Source organism: Aotus nancymaae, unplaced genomic scaffold, assembly GCF_030222135.1.
Source record: "Aotus nancymaae isolate 86718 unplaced genomic scaffold, 86718_ANA_hifiasm-v0.15.2.pri h1tg000033l, whole genome shotgun sequence".
In the NCBI taxonomy this organism is placed as follows: domain Eukaryota; kingdom Metazoa; phylum Chordata; class Mammalia; order Primates; family Aotidae; genus Aotus; species Aotus nancymaae.
The window spans coordinates 39,023,049-39,047,218 of record NW_026988447.1 but is presented as its reverse complement, the minus strand read 5'-3'; the positions used below and the strand labels follow the sequence as shown (position 1 = coordinate 39,047,218).

Sequence of the window (24,170 nt, the reverse complement as noted above, 5' to 3'; positions counted from 1 at the left end):
TTGAATGTGCTTACTAAGTATAAAAAGCAGATGTGTCCAATTTATTTATATTTGTCATAATGTAAAAGTTGGCAAGACATGAAGACCATATCATGTAATTATTTATTATATATCGAGACCACAGAAAGATATATAAGACTCTTTAGAGAGATGGAGAACCAGAGAAAAGATTTGATACTATTTAAGAAGTTTTTTTCAACCAAACACCACATGTTCTCACTCATAAGTGGGTGTTGAACAATGAGAGCACGTGGACACAGGGAGGGGAACATCACACATTGGAGTCTATTGTGGGGTGGGAGGCTAGGGGAGCAATAGCAGGGGGTGGGGAGGTTGGTGAGGGATAGCATTAGGAGAAATACCTAATGTAGGTGAAGGGGGTATGGAGGCAGCAAACCACCATGGCATGTGTATACCTATGTAACAATCCTGCAAGATCTGCACGTGTACCCCAGAACTTAAAGTTTAATTAAAAAACAAGAAGAGGCCGGGTGCGGTGGCTCAAGCCTGTAATCCCAGCACTTTGGGAGGCCGAGACGGGTGGATCACGAGGTCAAGAGATCGAGACCGTCCTGGTCAACATGGTGAAACCCCGTCTCTACTAATACAAAAAATAAGCTGGGCATGGTGGCGCGTGCCTGTAATCCCAGCTACTCAGGAGGCTGAGGCAGGAGAATTGCCTGAACCCAGGAGGCGGAGGTTGCGGTGAGCCGTGATCGTGCCATTGCACTCCAGCCTGGGTAACGAGCGAAACTCCGCCTCAAAAAAAAAAAAAAAAAAAAAAAAAAAAAAACAACAAGAAGAAGTTTGGGTTTTCAATAGTGGCAATGTTAATATTTATGGATACAGTCATTAAACAGGGCAACTAGAAGCCACTCTGAATTCTTCATGGTTTCTGTCTTGACATTTTCATTTTGCCTTGTGAGAGAAATAAATGTTGCTTTAAGTAACAACAAAAAGTGAGGTACAGAATGGTTCATCTCTTTGTATGAAAGTATTAGAACAAATGCCCATAATGATTTTGAAATTTGTCATTTTATTTTGTAAAAACTATGTTTCCTGGGACATGCTTTTCTTGAAAATAGAAAAAATATAAGGCATTTTGTGAATTAGCTTGTACATCTAATATTTTCAATGATTTAAAATAAAATGTGCTCTTTTAAAGTTTGAATTCAGATTCATTTGTGGTATGCACAGTGTTTCAAATTCAATAGATAAGGTTTTATAATATTGTGGCAATTTTTTCTTTTTATCTATACTATAATTTAGTTCTGTATTCTCACTTTGTAAATTTAATTGCTGTCTTGGCTTGGATTTAATGATTTCACCAAAAATGTTTATTACTGTCTTTTAAAAAAATTGTATACGAGTAATTAAATTTAAAGACTCCTAATAGTTACTTGTGGTACCTGTGTAGCTATGTAACCACAGGAGACGAGAATAGCTGTATAGTATTAACAAAATATAATAAAAGTTAGTATATAAATTATTATTAAAGAGATTAAAGTTTAAAACAGTGTTTGAAACGAATTGTAATTTAAATTAATCAGTATCCTACTTAGTATCTTATTTGTTATCATGACGAATTTTGGCAGTCTATAACTTATTTCAAGTGTAGTATTTTAAATGCTAGTTAATGTGTTAAAATTACAAGCATATTTCTCCCCTTGTGTTTGACTAAAATTTCCACTGAAGATGAAAGGATTCATTTTTTGTTCTTTTGTACAAAGTTTGAACTTTCCCTGACAAAAATAATGGTTGAAAAATTGGGTGGTTTGATCATTTGTTTTATTTAACAGCAGGAAATTCTTTATCATTATCCAATGTCTGAAGCATCTCAGAAACTTAAAAGTGTAAGAGGGATTTTTCTCACACTCTGTGACATGCTGGAAAACGTAACTGGGACACAAGTTACTAGGTAATAATTTTTGTTTAGCTTTAATTCTGTTTCTTCCAAGTTCTTTAATTTCACCCTGACAAATAAAGTGCTAAAATAAGTATCTGTTATACAAATATACTTGTATCTATAATGTATGTATATACATGTATATATCTATACATTGTAGATACTAGATCTGCAGAAAGTCTGTGGATTTCTGTTTCATCTAAGTAATTTCTACCAGTTATCTATTTGAAGTGTAGATTCTCAACACGACTGTAATCTGGGTGTTTTGGCACATTTTAAATAACACTTGGGACTATATTTATTATTTCTTCATGAAGGTCTATTTTTTAAGCATGGCATTATTATGAGTCTCAGCTTTTTCATGTCTGTATCTGATTGTTAACTTGCTAGGCAACAACTTTGTGGCAAACAGAATTGGCAAGAATGACTCAACACCAGAATTGGTAATATAGTTAGGACATATTCCGTTCTTAACAACGATAAAAAAAAATGCAGAATGTTCTTTAGGAGGGTTATTCAGAATCTGTGAATTTTCCTACCCTTCTACCCTTCAAAATCTCCCATGTCTGTTATTCCACACTCTATGTCCATATGTATACATTATTTAGCTCTCATTTATCCCTTTAATCTAACTTGAATTAGGTTAAAGGCTTAAAAGTAGGACTTGACACTATAAAAATGCTAGAGAAAAACCTAGGAAAAAAACTTCTGGACATTGGCCTAGGCAAATAACTCATGACTAAGACCTCAAAAGCAAATACAACAAAACCAAAATTAGACAAATAGGACAGATGCATTGTCATCTGTGTAGTTATTCAGTGATGGGTGAATGAAATTGATGTCAAATAATTTTATATTTAGAACTCATAATATAGGCAATTATAGGGTCAAATACCCATTCCATTGATTTATTAAGCCCTGACATTGAAATGCCATAGTTAATTTATGGGAAAAGGGGCTCACTCACAGACTTTCATTTTGTTTTGTTTTGTTTTTTCATATAATAAATCTAAGAATTATAAAGAGTTTTTTCCTTAATATTTCAGCAATTTTAGACTTTACAAAGAAATTTTATCTCAAATTTCAACAGTCTCCATAATACTGAGAAAATATCAAGTTGGATTTTCTAGGCTTTAACTTTTTTTCCCCCATATTCAGGTAGAAATGACATTTCTATGATTTTAAAAGAGGTAGAATCTACAAGGTAATAGAAAGAATTTTCTTTTTTAACTAAGTAAAAGTCTTGTTTAACTCTGTGACTTTAATATAGTGTATATATAAAATGTTAGTTTATTTTCAATACAGTGGTACCAGAGGCTCCATTTCATTTATAAATTTGGGTTGATAAAAGTATATTGCAGGTCTTTTTTTAATTTTTTAAGCATCTTTATTGAGATATAGTACATAAGTGATACAATTCACCCATTTGAAGTGTATGTGTAATCCTAAAATTGGTATGGAACCAACAAAGAGCCCGAATAGCCGAAGCAATCCTCAGCAAAAGGAACAAAATTTGGCCAGCCGTGGCAAACCCCTAAGGGTTCCTGATCATATCACCTGGCTTCAAATTTTACTACAAGGCTGTAGTAACCAAAACAGCATGGTACTGGCATAAAAACAGACACATAGGCCAATGGAAGAGAATAGGGAACCCAGAAATAAAGTTGCATGCCTACAGCCAATTATCTTTGAGGAAGTTGACAAAAATATACACTGGGGAAAGCACACCCTGTTCAATAAATGGTGCTGGGAAAATTGGATAGCCATATGCAAAAGAATGAAACTAAACCCAGCTCTCTCACCATATACAAAAATGAACTCAAGTTAGCTTAAAGACTTAAGTATAAGGCCTGACACTATAAAAATGCTAGAAGAAAACATAGGAAAAACTCTTCTGGACATTGACTTAGGCAAATAATTCTTGAGTAAGACCTCAAAAGCAAATGCAACAAAACAAAAAGAAATAGATAAATAGGACTTAATTAAACTGAAAAGTTTCTACACAGCAAAAGAAAGAGTCCAGCGTCAATAGATAGCCTGCAAAATGAGAGGAAATATTTGCAAACTACACATCCAGCAAGTCACTAGTATCCAGAATCTATAAGGAACTCAAACAACTCAGTAAGAAAACAACATATAACCCATTACAAAGTGGGCAAAGGACATGAACAGACATTTTTCAAAGAAGACATACAAATGGATAACGTGCATATGAAAAAATGCTCAACATCACTAATCGTCAGAGAAATGCCAATTAAAACCACAATGAGATAACATCTTACACCAGTCAGAGTGGCTGTTATTAAAAGATCAAAAAGTAACAGATGTTGGTGGGGATGCAGAGAAAAGAGAATGCTTATACAATGCTGGTGGAATTGTAAATGAATACAACCTCTCCGGAAAACAGTACGGAGATTTCTCAAAAAACTAAAAATAGGACTACAATTCAACCCAGTAATCCCATGACTGGGTATATACCCAAAGGAGAAGAAATTATTATATCAAAAAGATATCTGCATTCCTATATTTATGAGTACTATTCACAATAACAAAGCTAATGGAATCAACCTAAGTATCTATCAACAGATGAATGGATAAAGAAAATGTGGTTTATGTATATACGGTGGAATAAAAAAGAACAAATAAATAAATGGAATAAATTAAATAAATAAATGGAATAAATAACAAAGAATAAAATCATGGATAGAACTGGAGGCAGCAACTTGGCTAGAACTGGAGTCCATTATATTAAGTGAAACAACTCAAAGTCAAATATTACATATTCTCACTTATAAATGGGAGCTAAATAATGTAAACACATGGACGTAGAGTGTAAAATAACAGACTTTGGAGATTTTGAAGGACGGGAGGAGAGTCAGAAATGAGAAACTACTTAATGGATACAATGTACACTCCTCAGGGGATGGTTACACTAAAAGCCCAGACTTCACCACTATGCAGTATCTATGTGTCAAAACTGCACTTGAATGCTTTAAGTGTATACAAATAATAAATGTAAAAGTATACAAGTAAATGGTTTTTGGTGTATTCACAGATATGCGCAATCCTCGTGAAAGTCCATTTTAAAACGTTTTTCTCACCTCAAAGAAATCCTATACCCTTTAGCTCAACCAACCCAACCCCTGGGCCACTGCTAATCTACTTTCCATTCCTATAGATTTCCCTGTTCTGGACATTACATTTGAATGGAATGATAAAATGTGTGACTATTTGTGACTGGCTTCTTTCATTTAGCATGATGTTTTCATGATGCATTCCTCCTTTTCAGTCCTATTAGAAAGAAAATTTAAGTTTCTCTGTGTGGGTTTGCTTGTTTTTTTCTTGTCTTTATTTTTTCTACTGTAAAGAATAGGTGTTATTTTACCTAATATTTAATTTTGTTATTAACTATGAGAGAGGAGTTAGATGTGGAAAGCAGTAAATACAGTTAGAAAAACTTTTTTGAGAAGATGATGAATATGAAAATTATTATTTTAGGGGTTCCCTAGCAATGTGTGTATCTTTTGTTGCATACATACTTTTTTTTTTTTTTTTTTTTTGAGACGGAATCTTGCTCTGTCGCCCAAGCTGAAGTGCAGTGGCATGATCTTGGCTCACTGCAGCTTCTGCCTCCCAGGTTCAAGCAATTCTCCTGCCTCAGCCTCCCAAGTAGCTGGGAACTGCAGACGCACACTGCCACGCCCACCTAATTTTTGTATTTTTAGTAGAGATGGGGGTTTTACCATGTTGGCCAGGATGGCCTTGATCTCCTGACCTTGTGATCCGCCCACCTCAGCCTCCCAAAATGCTGGGATTACAGGCATGAGCCACTGCACCTGGCCAACACTTTTTAAACTGTAGTACTATTAGTATACTGTAAGAGTCTAATATTTGTCTAGAAGAATATGCATTTTTAAAATGTGTTAAGACAAAAGTAAGGTTCTGTGTGAAAAAATTCATTTAATAATTTGTATTTAAAATTCCACACACTTACGTTCTCTATATTATCATAGTTCATTATTGTATCTCTTTTTAGAACATGCTAAAATTTTTAAAACTTCATCAAAGTACCATGAAATAAACTGAACATATGTAAAATGTACAATTTGATCAGTTTTCACATAGGTGTGTACCCTGAAATTATCAACACAATGAATATATTCATCACCCCCAAAAGTTTCCTTGAGAACACATTTAAATCTGATGTATATTTTGGTTATTTGTTTATATATTTGTGTCCCATATTGATTGTTATCTCAGCCAGGACCATGTCGTCCTTTAGCCAACTTCATAAATAGGCAGTCACAAAGCATTTGTTAAATTAACCAACTGAAATGAAGCTTGCTTTCTTTTATTTTTTATTTTTTATTTTTTTATTTTTGAGATGGAGTTTCGCTCTTGTTGCCCAGGCTGGAGTTGCTCGGCTCACCACAACCTCCACCTCCTGGGTTCAAGCGATTGTCCTGTCTCAGCCTCCTGAGTAGCTGGGATTACAGGCATCCACCACCACGCCTGGCTGATTTTGTATTTTTTACTAGATGGTCAGGCTGATCTCGAACTCCTGACCTCAGGTGATCCGCCCGCCTCGGCCTCCCAAAGTGCTAGGATTACAAGCGTGAGCCATGGCTCCCGGCCCTTTCTTTTTCTTTCTTTCTTTCTTTATTTTTTTTTTTGTGAGACAGAGCCTTACTTTGTTACACAGGCTGGAGTGCAGTGGTACAATCATGACTCACTGCAGCCTTGACCTCCCAGCCTCAAGTGATCCTCTCATCTCAGTCCCCACCCCAAGCAGCTAGGACTGCAAGAACACGTGGCCACACCCAGCCAACTTTTTTTTTTGGAGAGATGGGGTCTCACTCTGTTCCCCAGGCTGGTCTCAAACTCCTGGGCTCAAGTGATCTTCCTACCTTAGCCTCCCTTAAGTGCTGGGATTATAGGTGTGATCTACTGCACCCAGCTTTGAAGCTTTCTTTTGGAAAATTAAAATTATATTTAGTCACTTAATGTTAGCAAGAGAATTTTAACTTTTATTTTTTTTTCTATAATGGGTCTACTTTTGTTTGGCCTAGAGTTTTCTTTTTCTTTTTTTGAGACAGAATCGTACTGTGTTGCTTAGGCTGGAGTGCAGTGGCATAATCTCAGATCATTGCAACCTCTGCCTCCCGGGTTCAAGCAGTTCTTGTGCCTCAGCCTCCCAAGTAGCCAAGATCACAGGCATGCACTACCACACCAGGCTATCTTTCATATTTTTTAGGGCCAGGCTGGTCCTGAATTCCTGACCTCAAGCAATCTACCTGCCTTGGTCTCCCAAAGTTCTGAGATCATAGGTATGAGCCACCACACCCAGGCTGGCCTAGAGTTTTCTGTTTTGGTTTTTCTTAATATGCTGAAGTATATTTTTATTGTCATATAATTCCTTGTCTTTTCTGTGTGACAGGCATATGAAAAGAAATCTACTTGTTAAGTATGCAGTTCTTATACCATATGCAGTCTTTTATGAATATTTATAATTTTATAACATTTAAAGATATTCTAACCTTATTTTGAATTTATTTTTCTTAGTTCATCCCTCCTTTTAAATGGAAAACAAATTCACGTGGCTTATTGGAAAGAATCTGACAAGTTGTTGCTAATTGGCCTGCCTGCTGAAGAGTAAGTTGAGATTTTTGCTTACCTTAAAATCATTTCAAAATAATGTTAACTTTTGTTTTGTCAAAATTAGACATTTTTGTCAAAAGACAAACTCCTTGAACAGTTTTACAGTTTAAAGATCTATTGTACTAGTAAAATAGTCAGCTGTGTTCATTTGGTATGAATAATGCTGAAAGGTGCCACGAAGCCTCAGTTGGGCCAGTTAGTAAGGGTGGGGGCTGTTAATACACCTGCCTCTTTTGTTGTCAGCAGAGAGGTGGCTGAGAGATGAGCTCTTCCTCTGCTTAAATTTCTGACAATCCTGTGATTTGGATTTTGCATATTTACAGTTTTTTACTGTTGGAAGTTTTGGAGAATTAAGGGTCAGCGGAAGGGTATCTTGCCCTGATGTTGAGCATCTTTGAAAAGTGACTTCTCTAATAGTACATCTTACATTATCATGGTCTCCCTCTTAACTTTTTTGTGAGTATTTTGAAGTATACATTATTTTCATAGTTGGAGGTAAAAGCAGGATTGGCATTTATAGTAAACTGACCTTGTGCTCCAGGGACTGCATTAGATACCTTAAATTCATTAAACTCATTTAATCTTCAAAATCACTTCCAAATGTACTTAGTGATTACTGGCTCCATTTTAGAGATGAGGAAAATAAAATCTTTTAAAAGAGCGTTCAATAACTTCCCAAAGTTCACATAATCAGCAAGAGGCAGGATTGGAAATTGATTGAGAATCTGTCTGAATTCTTTCTACAACATCGATTCCCTAATGTCACAGGACATTGAAAACCAAAGGAGAAATAGACTACATGTATGGAGAATGGCCTCAAGGGGATGGACTTAACTACTATTATAATAGTGTTATGTTCCTGTTCAATGATTTTTAAAACTTGTAATTTAGACTTTTGCCTACTTTAAAAGATATGCAGGCAACTTTTATTAAATAATTACATACTTTAGTTTTCCCCTTTGATCTGTAGAATCATAACATATGGTCTACAAAATAGGAATCAAATATCAAAATAAATACTATAGTATGTGACTGATACAACTTCAGAGAAAACCAGTTGAGATAAATTTTCTCGGTGTTGCTTCAGGCTTCCCAACAAAGGAAAAGATGTACCAGAAAAATGTATTATCTAGCCAATCTGAGCATGAATATGACTATTTTTTATTACTAATGATTTTGTTAACTAGCTTTCTTTCATTGTATAGCAGTGTATTCATTTCTTATTGCTGTGTAACATCATTCCCAAAAACATGGGGGTAATTTAAACTTAAATAGTAAACACTTATTAACACAGAGGTGTTTTGGTGGTTTGGAAATGCAGGAGCAACTTAGCAGGTCGTTCTGCCTCAAGGTCTTTCTTGAGGCTACAGTCCAGTGTTGGCCAGGGATAGACTTATCTGAAGGCTTTAACTGGAGCTGGAGAATCTGCCTCCAAGATGGCTTACACACCTGGTCATTGTCAGGAGGCCTAGTTTCTTGCCACATGGAGCTCTCCATGTAGCTGCTTGGGTATCCTGGTAAAATGTCAGCTGGCTTCCTCCAAAGTGGTAAGCCAAAAGACAGAAAAAGGGGGATGCTATAAGACCGTTTATGGCTTAGCCTTAGAAGTGATACACTGCCATTTCCACAATATTTGTCATTTCCACCATTCGGTTTATTAGAATTGAGTTACTAAGCCAGCCCACACTCATGGGGAAAGGAATTAAGCTTCACTTCTTGAGGGGAAGAGTATCAAAGAAATTGTGGGCATGTTTTACCATTACAAACAGGAACGCCAAAGATGGCTACAGTGAAAAATATCAAAATAATTATGTTTTTAAGGTAACTTTAATTTGAACAGAAAGAGATACAATCTATCATAAATATGGGGTTGAAATCTTTTAACATGGGGGGATAATGGCGCTGTGACATATATTAGATGAGGGCACTCTTCAACCAGCCACACAACAGAAAAATGTGTGTTTTTCTGTCTAAAGTAGGATAATGAACCCTGCTCAGAGACTGTCCTGTGGGTTTGAATTAGGAGAAACAAAGGAGTTGTTTAGAAAGTGTGGGTTTGTATCTGGGCAGTGGCTCACACCTGTAATCCTAGCACTTTGGGAGGCCAAGGCTGACGGATTGCTTTGAGCTCAGGAGTTCAAGACCAGCCTGGGTAACAGGGTAAAACCCCATCTCTACAGAAAATACAAAAATTAGCCAGGCATGGTGGCACATGCCTATAGTCCCAGCTACTTGGGAGGCTGAGGTGGAAGGATTGCTTAAGCCTGGGAGGCAGAGGTTGCAGTGAGCTGTGATGGTGCCACTGTACTCCAGCCTGGGTGACAGAGCAAGACAATGTCTCAAAAAAAAAAAAGAAAAGAAAAGAAAAGAAAAGAAAAAAAAGAAAGTAATTATGGATTTACAAGAATTGGAGAACATCCAGAATGAGATGATTTAGGATGTAGCATGTGTCTCGAAGACTTTTGTAGCAGCCCAAAAGGCAAAAGAGAAGAAAGAAAATACAGTGGTAAGATAAAGGTAGCATAGGCAGTTAGAGAGAGGAAAGGCAGACCTGGCTAAGGAACTGAGCAACGGCTGTTCAACCACAGTCTGATGACACCAGCTGAATCAGCTAGGCAGAGACAGTTTCCAGGTGAGGTTATATCCTGAAGCCAGCAAAGGACTGTCACTGCTGAGCTCTGGATCAAGGTTGTGCCACATGAGGGATGCTCTACCCAATTTCTTAATCTTTATTAATCAGGATGGAGGAAGGGAGGCCATCTTCCCTAAATATTTATGTCATTCCCATCCTAAATAACTTGGCTTGATAAGTTAGAATTAATTTGAAGATCCTCTTTATTCTCTTTCCTGAGCTTCCAGTGAAAAGTAAGCTTGAGCCATCTCTTTTTTTTTTTTTTTTGAGACGGAGTTTCGCTCTTGTTACCCAGGCTGGAGTGCAATGGCGCGATCTCGGCTCACCGCAACCTCCGCCTCCTGGGTTCGGGCAATTCTCCTGCCTCAGCCTCCTGAGTAGCTGGGATTACAGGCACGTGCCACCATGCCCAGCTAATTTTTTGTATTTTTAGTAGAGACGGGGTTTCACCATGTTGACCAGGATGGTCTCGATCTCTTGACCTCATGATCCACCCCCCCTCGGCCTCCCAAAGTGCTGGGATTACAGGCGTGAGCCACCGCGCCCAGCCTTGAGCCATCCTTTATCCTTCTCTTAATGCTCACACCAACCCACTGTTTCAGATTATTTTCCTTCTTCCATCTCATTTCACATAACTATAAAAGATAGGTAGTATTATTGTCATTTATTCAAACTTGGAAATAGAGTATTTCGAGATCATACACAAGTACCTCCTCAGTGTCAACTTACGTGTCTTCATATCACCAACATTTTGCACGTGCTTTGTAATCGAACTCAACCCTAGGATTTTTCTCCTTGTCCATCTCAGTGCCGTAGACTGTGCGTTTCCCTTCTCACCTCTATGCCTTTTATAAGCAGGGTGAAAAAAATACTGTCCCACAGAATTCAGGGTGGGGCACATGATCGAGGGACATGTGTTTTCAGATAGGACGATCACACTCCCATGATGGCTGCAGTGAATAGCGGAAACCTAACCGGGAGGACAGTGTAGGACAGTGGGAGAATAACTTTGGGTCTAAGAAGATGAGTGCTCACTAGCAGGCTCTACTCCCTTTCTACCCCTGCACAAATTATGTAGCTTCTTGGACTTCCATTTACTCATTCGTATAATTGGAATAATAAGACCTACCTTATAGAATTCTTGTAAGGCTTCAGTGAGAAAATATAAGTCCATTTCTTTATTTCCTTTCTCCTACTTTCTTAAACCCTTTCTCCATTTCATTTAGGAGTGTGTTTTTGTTACAGAATTTGGAGGCCCAGTTGATATGTGGGTAATACTAAAAAGTGTCAAGAATATAGCATTTCTTTTTATGGGCTCAGGTCATTTAAAAACTAGTTTATTTGCAGTAATTTCATTTAATCCTCGGAATCAATCTGAGAAGGGCTTAGTGATTATTGGCCTCATTTTACAGATAAAGAAACTGAACTTTAGAGAGAGTTACATGATTTTCAAATAAATGATGTTATAAAGTCCCTGTTAGATTCATGCTGGAATGAAATCTAGAATAAAGTGATCAATGGTTGTTGAAAGCGACCATTTTATATATCTTTATTCAGAGTTGACACATATACTTTTCACATTCCATATGTGTAAAATTCAGAGATGTTCTGCTTCTTTTAGATAAATATAATTTGATTATGCTGTTAATTAATACATATAATTTTGCTTTTTAGAGTTCCTCTTCCTCGGCTAAGGAGCATGATAGAAAATGTAGCCCAAACCTTACAATTTATGTATGGTTCTTTAGATAGGTAAGTACTTCTTCAAATTGAATCTCAAGTTTTAATTATGTGATTCCACGTCACCTTTCGCATTTAATGCCATTTCTTGACAGGTTAGTTGTTTTTCTCCTCTTCCTCCCCCTTTCCCCTTTCCTCCTCCTTCCTTCTCCTCTTCCTTTCTTCTTTCTATTTCCTTATTCCTCCTCCTCCTTCTTTTTCTCCTTCCTCTTCTTATTTTCTCATCTTTTATTACTGGCTTTTATGTTATAACAATAGGTAGTTTTTCATGTGATTCATTTCCTTCTTTTTCTTTTTTGGTCTCATATATTACTTTAGTGAAATTTCTTAGTGAATTAGTGACATAACCACAACTGTGTTCTGATTTGAAATATTTCTTTTTTTTTTTTTTTTTTTGAGACGGAGTTTCGCTCTTGTTACCCAGGCTGGAGTGCAATGGCGCGATCTTGGCTCACCGCAACCTCTGCCTCCTGGGTTCAGGCAATTCTCCTGCCTCAGCCTCCTGAGTAGCTGGGATTACAGGCACGCGCCACCATGCCCAGCTAATTTTTTGTATTAGTAGAGACGGGGTTTCACCATGTTGACCAGGATGGTCTCGATCTCTTGACCTCGTGATCCACCCGCCTCGGCCTCCCAAAGTGCTGGGATTACAGGCTTGAGCCACCGCGCCTGGCCTTGAAATATTTCTGTAGGGGCAAATGTAAAAGTATCTCTTCATAGCAGATACAGAAAAGGGAAAGATTTAAACTACATTTTTGTGTTTTTCTTTGCTTATAAGATGATCAAATTCACTATTCTGAAATAGGATGCTTCTTTCTCAAAAAAATTTTTTTAGTAAAAAATGTATGCACTATAAAAAAAGACATACAGTAGAGACGGTATTGATTGGTTTTGTTTGTGTCCTTCCATATATTTTCTATACAATAAAAAATACACATACTCCTTTTTTAATATAAGTATGCTTTTATGTATATTTTTCTGCTTCTTGCTTTTTTAACCTTCATGATCAGACGACAGAAATTTGAGGTAACTTAACATTTGAGCACACAAAATTAGGTATAAGAAATCGATTTTTCTCTTAGTGACTTCTGTTCTTGTATTTCTGAGGGCTGAAATGTTATCTTTGTATTTAAAGCCTTACAAGTATATCAGTACAAAAATCCAAAAACAGTTTATACATTTCTCCAAACCATAGTGATATCAGCTCTCGGTTTATCTCTAGTGGATCTTTGTTATCATTGTTCTCAAAGCATCATGAAGGAATTTTCTGTAATTGTGTCATCTGGGAAAATTATCTAGTTTGCAGTGTTTTCTAGAGGAATCTCTGAGGAGGCACATCCCTGTCAAACCTGATTACTTACGAACATTTTCCAGATGAGTGAGTTACAAAGAACTGAGTATCTGTACGTAGTGCTTTTACCTTTTACTAATAAGGAAATTTTTAAACAATGAAGACTAAGAATGCAGTTATGAACTGCCTCCTTAAGTTTACTTGAGAGAAGCAAACTTTGCCATATTTTGCCCTAATTGAAGCTTTTTGTTTTCATTAAACCAGAGATTATCAAAGGTTAAATTTTTGCAATGAGTTTCATACATGAAAACAGTCCATTGGCATTGTTCTACAAATTCCATTCGAGTAGACTGGGGACAGAGGGACTTAATTTCTCTTTCATCTTGAAATTTATCTTCATTGATTGTGGAAGTATCTTTTTGATGGCAGCAAATTTAACTCTTTTCTACTTGTTCAAGTGAGAATTTAAAGAGCAAACTACAATAATAAATGCGAAGCTCCACTGAATTCTTAAAACCAAGAAGCAGAGTGAATCCAGGATGTTATTAATAGACATTTTGTGATAATTTTTAAAACAACTTTTTTCTGATTATGAAAGATATTAAGGGCCCATTGTGAAAAATTACAAAAAGACCAAAAAGTATAGGAACTTAATTACTTTTTTAAAGTTGTGAGCTGGTTAGTTCTCTATGAGCCACAGAAAACTGACTATATACTAACAGTGTAATGTTGTGAGCAAATTAAAGCTATAAAATTTCCTTCACCATTCCCAGCGAATTCATCAAGTCCTGATCAGTCTTCAAAACCTCCAATCCGCCCGTTTGTCTTTATCTTTGCCATTGCCCTGTCCAGCTACCGCCGTCTCTCACACACTACAGTAGCCTCTTAACTTGTCTACTTCCCATCATTCTTGCTACTGGAACTCATTTTAATATAGCAGTTACAGTGATCTTTCTGTATGATTATCTGGCTCCTACCTACCCTTCTGACTTCAGATTTCAAACCACACATGCCCCTTGGGACTGTATTGCAAACACCCTGACAAAGCTTTTCCCCACCCCAGGCCTTTTTTATTTTTTCTTCTTGCTAGATTTCCTGACATTGGAATATCAGCTTAAATGCCCTTTCTCAGAGTTTCTTCTCCAACCATTCGATCTAAAGTAGCCAACCTGTCATACCACCCATTCACATGGCACTATTTTCTGCATAGTCCTTTATGTGAATCCGTGTTTTTTACTGTTTGTTCACTTGTTGTCCTTCTCCATTGGAACAGAAGCTCCACAGGAGCCCGTTGTCTTTTGTCCTGACAGTTTCACTGCTATACCTCAGCAATGCAAATAGTGCCTGGATTGTAGCAGTCACTCAAATATTTGTTGGATGAATCCGCGAATATTATTTTGATATGCTGATAGCATATGTACCTGCTGTTTTGTCATTCAGTGGGCTGTTCCAATAAATGGTTGCAGTGAATGCTGTGTTACTTTTATATGGCTAAAAGCAAGCATTTCTTTTTTTTCCTCTCATTTTGTTTTTTGAGTTCTTTAATGTTATACCTTCAGTAGTAAAGACAGGAGGAAATCACTTATGCTTATTATGTAATTACTGTGTACCAGTAAATAATAAGCATAATAAGAACTTATGCTTATTATGTTCTAGGCATTCTGCATGTGAGTTAGAATGTATTAACCCTAGTTTCACAGAGTTGGAAACCAAAGTTAGAGAGAAGTTAGGTGATTTGCCTGGGATAGCTACCTAGAAAGAGCTGTGATAAGCCAGATCTGTTCTATTGCAAAGTTCAAAATCTCATTATCATTCCACATTGCCTGAAAGATATTGGGAAATGTAAATGGTTGAGAGACAGTCAGAGGTAAAAACAACCTACATTTTTTACAAAAAGGGCACTTCAGCCCTTACTGTTGTAGATATGTCGCTTGTGTTAGTCCTGTGGTTCTTCCATAAAGCATCTACTCAGTATATTTGAGAGTAGGTTTTAGGGTAAGAAATATGGACAGGGTGAATTTCTTTACACACTCCATCAGTAACATTCTAGCAGTGATTCTATTAACTGAGGAGAGGAGTGAGGAAGATAGCCAGTGTAGTTGGGAAAGATCTGGCCCCCTTAGGAGCACACAAAAAATGACCTCCATTTCCATATGTTGTTCTAACTTACAGTTCTTATGTCTCCAGTGCCTTTTGCCAGGTTGAGAATGTTCCTCGTTTGGATCATTTTTTTAACTTGTTCTTTCAAAGAGCACTTCAGCCTGCGAAACTGCATTCCAGTACCAGTCCCAGTGCTCAGCAGCACGACGCTTCCAGCGCAGTACTTCTAGATAACCTCCCTGGAGTCCGGGGGCTCACACTTCCACTGGATATCAAGGTAATCCTAGGTATTATAAAGAAGAACCAGAACCAGGTGACTTATAATCTTTTATCTTCTTTTTTTTTCTTAGAGTTTTTGTTATTTGGGAATTATGGCTAAAAATTAAAGAGGCAATTGGTTGACACAGTCGGAGGTCCAGTGCAATAAACCCAGAAAGAGAAATTATTCTTTATAAATAGAAATTAGCTTTTTCCTCTTTAAATTTAAGCTTTGTGCAAGCTGGGAATACCTTTCAGAAATCGTAATTAAATGGTGTGCCTTACTTTGGAACTTTGGGATTTTGGTTTTATAATGTCAGGTTATCAAGTTAGAATTATGTTTCTGTACAAAAAAAAATAGATGACATGTTGACTAACAATATTCTCGGTTAAAATACAAAGTTCACTAGTCTACCAAAATCTTTTTTTTTTTTTTTTTTACCATGAACATATGTGATTACCTTTTGGCTTGTCCCATAGATAGCATACCAACAGTAAGACTGCATGACGGTTAAGTATTATCAATATGATTTTAGTCATATCTGTATATGTAGAATAACTTCATTATTTAATGATTGACAAGATTATTTCAGACATTTTCATCAGCATAGATAACCATATAATCTATTCAGTTACAGCATTTGTATTAGTATAAAATGAGGCACTATGCCATAGCCACTTCTCTGCCCATTAAGGAACCTAGGCTATGTTACAGTAGAAACCTAATTCAAGTTTCTTATCTTCATTAGAGTCTACAATGTATGATCAAATAAATGCCTTTTTGATAGTTTAATAATTATTTAAATTGATGTATCAATCACTTTGCTCAGTTTCCTTATCTGTAAAATGGAGGAAATAATAGTACCTACTTCATAGAAGGGTTGTGAGTTATTACACGTGAAGTACTTAGAACTGTTCCTGACACGTTGTAGTTATAGTTATGAGAGCATTATTATACAATTGCTATTTGAAAGGAGATGAGGTGTTAGAGCTTGTTCAAAGGATGCTTTGTCTTCTGGTATTTTTATTTTGTCCTTAGCTCTATCAACTGCCTGGTGATGTGTCTTTTGATATCTCAGGACAATAATTACCTTTTCTTTCTTTTCTTTTTTTTTTTTTAAACAGGGTCTTGCTCTGTCATCTCAGCTGGAGTGGGAGTGCAGTGGCGTGATCATAGCTCACTGCAGCCTCCACATCCCAGGCCCAGGTGATCCTCCCACCTCAGCCTCTCGAGTAGCTGGGACTACACATGCACACCACCACACCTGGCTAATTTTTGTATTTATAGTAGAGACAAGGTTTCTGCATGTTGTCCAGACTGGTCTCGAACTCCTGAGCTCAAGCAGTCTGTCCGCCTCAGCCTCCTAGAGTGCCGGGATTGCAGGCATGAGCCATGCTACCTGGCCTACCAGTTTCTTAAATTGTATAAAAACTAAAAAGTATGAGATATATAATTCTACCTCACTAATGTTTTCATAAGAATATATAAGCATTGGCTGATGCCTGTAATCCTTGTGCTTTGGGAGGCTGAGGTGGGATCACTAGAGGATCACTAGAGGCCAAGAGTTCAAGACCAGCCTGGATAACATAGGGAAACTCTGTCATCACAAAAATTTTAAATATTAGCAGAGCATGGTGGCATGTGCCTGTAGTTCCAGCTACTCAAGAGGCTGAGGTGGGAGGATTACCTGAGCCCAGGAGTTGGGCTCCCCACTCAATCATAGTTGTAGTGAGCTATGATTGCACCACTGTACTACAGTAGGGCAACAGAGCGAGACCCTATCTTAGGAAAGGAAAGGAAAAAGAAGAGGGAAGAGGAAAAAGGGAAGGTAAAAGGAAAAAAGAAAGGAAAGGAAAAGGTAAAGGAGAAAGAAAGGGGAAAGGAAAGGGAAGGGAAAAGGAAGGGGAAGGGCAAGGAAAGGATCTAAGTGTTTAATATAGGTAGAAACATAGAAAGAAAGTAACTAGATAAATTTACTTTTAAAAGAGAAACACCCTGGTTCTAAAGACTGTCTCATGTCCATTCTGGGGTCTTTTTTCCTCAGACAGTCACCGGACCCATGTCCACGTCATGAGTCAGAAGGTACTATCTCATGAGGCTTGCCATTCTGCCTGGCCATTACCCAGGTTCCTGCCCCCTGTCAGAATTTCTTCATTAAAGAAACCTCTTCCCTCAAAATATATAGTCCCTTCTTTCTGTGATAGTAGACGTAACTTACTGTTTTAGGGGCATTGTGTTTAGGATTTAGATACATTAAGACTAAATATTATGTTCCTTCAAGTTTAAGATGTTTAAAAATATAGCCTATTTTGGGCTTACAAATCCCGTGTGAAGGCTACCTCTTATACTGATTTCTTTTTCATTGAGATTTTTGTTAATTTAGCATATATTTCATTAAAAGATTTATATGCTTTTCTTTATTTCACCCAAAAAGAATATCAAAGTAAGAAATCACTGTGAAAATTCTGGTATATATTTTTTAATTCATTGCCTTAAATCATAACTGTTGCTTATCTTGTCAATGCTTTGGTTGCTTTTATCCTTATTACGTCTAACACTACTGTGTGGAGATCAGTGTTCATTGTGCCGGTTGCTCAGGTTTGTGCTGTGCTTTCCAGAATCTAGAAAACTCTCTAGGTGTTCACAGTCAAGTTGAGCAGGTGAAATTAATATACAGGAAACAGTAAGGATCTGGCTTAGATGTTTTCTACATTTTGTAGTCCAGTTAGGAGACTAAGAGCAATACTTTTGGGAAGATAGATTCCTTCTGCTAAAGTAGTCTAAAAGTCTATTTGATTAATATAAAATTTGAATAGCAGTAACATTTGCAGTTTTTTTTTTTTAACTGCAGTTTTAGGTTCACAGTAAAATTGAAAGAAAGGTACAGATTTCCCACATACCCCTCCCCACATACATCACACATACATAACCTCTCTATTATCAACATTCTCCACCTCAGGGGTACAGTTGTTATAATTGATGAACCTACATTGACACATCATAATAACCCAAAGTCCATCATTTAAATTAGGGTACATTCTTGGTGGTGCACGTTCTATGGATTTAGACAGATTGAATGACATGGATTCATCCTTTTAGTATCATAGAGTAGTTTCACTGCCCCAGAAATCTTCTGTGTTCCGCCTATCCCTCTCTTTCATCCCTCCCTTTCCATTAACCCCTGGAAACAATTGATCTTTTCACTGTCTCCATCATTTTATATTTTCCAAAATGTTATGTAGTTGTAATCATATAGTAAATAGCCTTTCCACATAGACTTCTTTCACTTAGTAATATACATTTTAAGTTCCTCTTTGTCTTTTTACGGCTTGATAACTCATTTCTTTTTAATGTTGAATATTTAATTGCTCAGATGTACCACAGTTTATCCATTCGCTGGAAATCTTGGTTGCTCCCAAGTTTTGGCAATTAATTGTTGGTCAAATAGCAAGAGAATGTTTAGTATTGTAAGAAACTGCCAAACTGTCTTCCAAAGTGGCTGTATTTTGTATTCCCATCAGCAATGAATGAGAGTTTCTGTTGTTCCATATCCTCGTCAGAACTTAGTTTTGTCAGTATTTTGGATTTTGGTCATTCTACTATGTCTAGTGCTGTCTCACTGTTATTTTAATTTGCATTTCCCTGATGATCATATGATGTGGAACATCTTCTCATATGCTTATTTGCCATCTGAATATCTTCTTTAATGAAGTGTCTGTTAAGGCCTTTGGCCCAATTTTTTTTTAATTCAATAGGTTTTTAGGGAACAGGTGGTGTTTGGTTACATGAGTAAGTCCTTTAGTGGCGATTTCTGAGATTTTGGTCCACCCATCACCCAAGGAGTGTACACTGTACCCAGTGTATAATCTTTTATCTCTTACCACCCGCCACTATTTCCCCCAAGTTCCCAAACTCCAAGTATTATTCTTATCCCTTTGCATCCTCATGGCTTAGTTCCCACATATAAGTGAGAACATATGATATTTGGTTTTCCATTCCTGAGTTACTTCACTTAGAATAATAGTCTCCAGTTCCATCCAGATTACTGCAAATGCCTTTATTTTGTTCCTCTTTATAGCTGAGTAGTATTCCGTGGTATTTATATACACCACATTTTCTTTATCCATTCGTTGATTAATGGGCATTTGGTTCCATATTTTTGCAATTGTGAATTGTGCTGCTATAAATATGTTTGTGCAAGTATCTTATTCATATAATGACTTCTTTTCCTCTGGGTAGATACCTAGTAATGGGATTGCTGGAGATTCCTTAAGTAAAAGTAGCTCTTAAGATTCTTTCCTTTGTCTTGACTTTAGATAACTTAATCACTGTGTGCCTAGGCGATGATCTTTTTGTGATGAATTTCCCAGGTGGTCTTCGAGCTTATTGCATTTGGGTGTTTAGATCTCTAGGAAGGCGGGGGAAATTTTCCTCAACTATTCCCTTAAATATGTTTCCTAAACTTTTAGATTTCTCTTCTTCCTCAGGAACACCAATTATTCTTAGGTTTGGACATTTAACATAGTCCCAAATTTCTTGGAGACTTTGTCTTTGATGGATTGGGTTAATTGAAAAACCTTGTCTTTGAGCTCTGAAGTTCTTTCTTCTGCTTGTTTGATTCTGTTGTTGAGAGTTTCCAGTGCATTTTGTATTTCTGTGTGTCCTTGATTTCCAAAAGTTGTGACTGTTTTTTATTTATGCTATCTGTTTCACTGAAGAATTTTCCTTTCATAACCTGTATCATGGTTTTCATTTCTTTAAGTTGAACTTCATGTTTCTCTGGTGCCTCCTTGATTAGCTTATTAGTTGGCCTACTGAATTCTTTTTCTGGCAATTCAGAGATTTCAACTTGGTTTAGATCCATTGCTGATTGGCTGGTATGATCTTCTGAAAGTGTTTAAAAACCTTGTTTTCTTATATTACCAGAATTGTTTTTCTGGTTCCTTCTCATTTGGGTAGACTATGTCAGAGGGAAGATCTGGGATTCAAGGGCTGCTGTTCAGATTCTTTTGTCCCATGGAATGCTCCCTTGATGTGGTGCTCTCCCCTTTTCCCTAAGATGGAGCGTCCTGACAGCTGAACTATAGTGATTATTTTTGCTCTTCTGGGTCTAACCACCGAGAAGAGATACCAGGCTCCAGGCTGGTGCCAGGAAGTGTCTGCAAAGAGTCCTGTGATGTGATCCATCTTCAGGTCTTGTAGCCATAGCATCTGCTCCAATGGAAGTAGCAGGGGAGTGAAGTGGACTCTGTGAGGTGTCCCTGGTTGTGTTTTTGTTTTGTGTTGTTTGGCCTCCATTCAGGAGGTGGCACTTTCAAGAGAGCATCAGCTTCAGTCCTTTAGGGAGAACATAAACTTGCCCTAGGGACACCTGGTTAAGTATTCAGGTTTCTCAGACAGTGGTCAGGGCCACAGAGCTCCGAAGAGATTATGACCTTTGTCTTTGGCTACCAGGATGGGTAGAAAAATACTACTAGGTAGGGGCAGGGATAGGCAGGTCCAAGCTCCAGCTCTTCTTGAACAGGGCTTGCTGCGGCTTCTATGGGGGATGGGGGTGCAGTTCCAAGTCCAGTGGAGTTATATTCCCAGGGAGATTATGGCTGCCTCTGTTGAGTCACACAGGTCACCAGGGAAGTGGGGGAAAACCAGCAGTCACAGGTGTCACTCCTCTCCCACATAGCCCACCATCCTAAAGGCCAGTCTTACTCCCACCATGCCCCCACAACAGCGCTGAGTCTATTTCTAGGTAGCCGGTGACCATGGCTTAGAACTTGCCCCAGACCAGGAGCCTCCCCATTGAGAAAGCAAGCAGACTCACAGTTTTTCAACATCTCAGGGAGCCTGCAGCAGTGATCCAGTTCCTTCAAAGGGTCTGTGGATTCTCTCAGCTTTCCTGGTATGCTTCTGCTGTAGTTCTTGGAGCAAAAGTTCATGATTTAAGTGTCCACATGCTGCTCTGTTGATTCGAGAAGAGCTTCAAGTTAGCCTTGCCTCCTATCTGCCATCTTAATCCTATTCTGGACCATTAAAAATTTTTTTGTGCATGTTCTTACTGTGGAGTTTTAAGAGGTCTTTGTATATTTTAGATAACGGTTCTTTATCAGATGTGACTTTTTCAAATATTTTCCCACAGTCTGTGGTTCATCTTATTCTATTGACATTGTATGTTGGAGAGCAATAGTTTTTAATTTGATGAAGTCTAGCTTATCAGTCTCATGGATTGTGGTTTCGGTGTTATATCTAAAAAGTTATTGTCATACCCAAAGTCATCTAAATTTTCTCCCATGTTATCTTCTAGGACTTTTGTAGTTTTGCCTTTTATATTTAGGCATATGGTCCACTTAGAGTTAATTTTTGTGAAGGGTATAAGGTCTGTGTCTAGATTCATATTTTTCATATGTGTGTTCAGTTATTCTAGCACCATTTGTTGAAAAGACCATCTTTGCTTCTTTACATTGTATTTGCTCCTTTGTCAAAGATCAGTTAACAGTACTTATGTGGGTATATTTGTGGACTCTCTGTTCCATTGACCTATTTGTCTGTTCTTTGACCAATAACACAATGTCTTGATTACTGTACATTTATATTAAGTCTTAAAGTAGGATAGTATCAGTCCTCAGATTTTGTTGTTCTCATTCAATATTGTACGTACTGCTGTTCTGGGTCTTTTGCCTCTCCATATAAACTTAAGAATACCTTGTCGGAATTTTGATTGGGATTGCATTTAATATATAGATCAAGTTGTGAAGAACCGACATCTTGACAATATTGAGTCTTCCTATCTGTAAAAACGTGGAATATCTCTCCATTTGTTTAATTCTCCTTCGATTTCATTTATCAGAGTATGGTAGTTTTCCTCATACAGATATTGTGTATATTTTGTTAAATTTATAACTGAGAACATTTTATTTTTGGGATTGCTAAGGTACATGGTATTCTGTTTTTAATTTCAAATTCCACTTATTCATTGCTGATATATAGGAAAAAAATTGACTTATAGGCTAGGTGCAGTGGCTAATGCCTGTAAGCCCAGCACTTTAGGAGGCCGAGATGGGTGGATCACTTGAGGTCAGGAGTTCATGACCAGCCTGGCCAACATGGTAAAACCCCTTCTCTACCAAAAAAAAATAATAATACAAAACTAAGCAGAGCGTGGTGGCACATACCTGTAATCCCAGCTATTCAGGAGGCTGAGGTGGGAGAATCGCTTGAACCCAGGAGGCAGAGGCTGCAGTGAGCTGAGATCATGCCACTGCACTACAGCCTGGAGGACAGAGTGAGACCTTTATATATTTATAAAGAGTGAGACTTTTATATATTTTATAAAATATATGAAATTTTAATAAATGAGATTTTGTCAATTCTTTCAGCTTTCCTATGTAAACAATAATGTCAACTAGGAACAAAGACAGTTTTATTTCTTCCTTCCCAATCATGTATTTCATGTTCTTGCCTTATTGCATTAATTGGGCCTCCAAGTATGATGTGGAAAAGGAGTGGTGGTAGGGGACATCCTTGCCACTTTCTCATCTTAGGAAGTACCTCATGTATCACCATTAAGTATGAAGTTACCCATAAGTTTTTTGTATGTATTATTTATTAAGGTGAAGAAGTTTCCCTCTATTCCTAGTATACTAAGAGTTTTTATCATGAAAGAATATTGGATTTTATCAAATGCTTTTTCTGCGTATATTAATAGAATCGTGTGTGTGTGTGTGTGTGTGTGTGTGTGTGTGTGTTTTAGCCTGTTGATCTGATGGATTACATTAATTGGGTTTTGAATGTCAAACCTGCCTTGCATACCTGCGATAAATCCCCTTTCTCTGTGGTGTATATTTCTTTTTAGACATTGTTGGATTCCCTCTGCTAATATTTTATTGAAGGTTTTTGCATCTGTTCATAAAAGATACTGGTCTGTCATTTTTTGTTTGTTTGTTTTTCTCTTGTAATGTCTTTGTCTGGTTTTAGTAGTAGGGTAATGCTGACCTCATAAAATGAATTAAGAAGTATTCCCTCTGCTTCTGTCTTCTGAAAGAAATTATAGAGAATTGGAATAATTTCTTACTTAAATGTTTGGTAGAATTCACCAGTCTACCCATCTGGGCCTGGTGCAAGTTGATTAATTAGTGATTCAACTTCTTTAATAAGTGTAAGCTAATTTATAGTATCTTTTTCTTCTTGTATCTTTCAAGAAATTTGACCGTTCCAGTTATCAAATTTGTGAACATAGAGTTGTTTACAGTATTCTTTTTCTATCCTTTTAATGTCCATGGACTCTGCACTAATGCCCCCACTTTCATTTCTGATATTAGTAATTTGTGTCCTCTCTCTTTTTATCTTAGTTCGTCTAGAGACTTATCCATTTTATTGTTGTTTTTTTTTCAAAGAACCAACTTTTGGTTTCACTGATTTTTCTCTATGGCTTTCCTGTTTTCAGTGTCATTGATTTCTCCTCTACTTTTTATTACTTCTTTTTTTCTGCTTATTTTAGTTTTAATTTGATTTTTGTTCTAGTTTCCTAAAATAGAAACTTAGATTATTTGTTTTAGATCTTTCTTCTTTTCTAATATATGCATTTAATGCT

The 24,170-nt window shown here is 37.1% G+C and overlaps 1 protein-coding gene across 1 annotated transcript in view; it reads left to right on the top strand.

Moving 5' to 3' along the window:
* Positions 1–24,170, top strand: part of INTU (inturned planar cell polarity protein) — a 76,905-nt gene that overhangs the window by 31,633 nt on the left and 21,102 nt on the right. The window contains exons 5-8 of the mRNA XM_021666309.2: positions 1,800–1,918; positions 7,469–7,558; positions 11,871–11,948; positions 15,415–15,604. Coding sequence (XP_021521984.2) covers positions 1,800–1,918; positions 7,469–7,558; positions 11,871–11,948; positions 15,415–15,604 — 477 coding nt within the window. The remainder of the gene's footprint in view (positions 1–1,799; positions 1,919–7,468; positions 7,559–11,870; positions 11,949–15,414; positions 15,605–24,170) is intronic.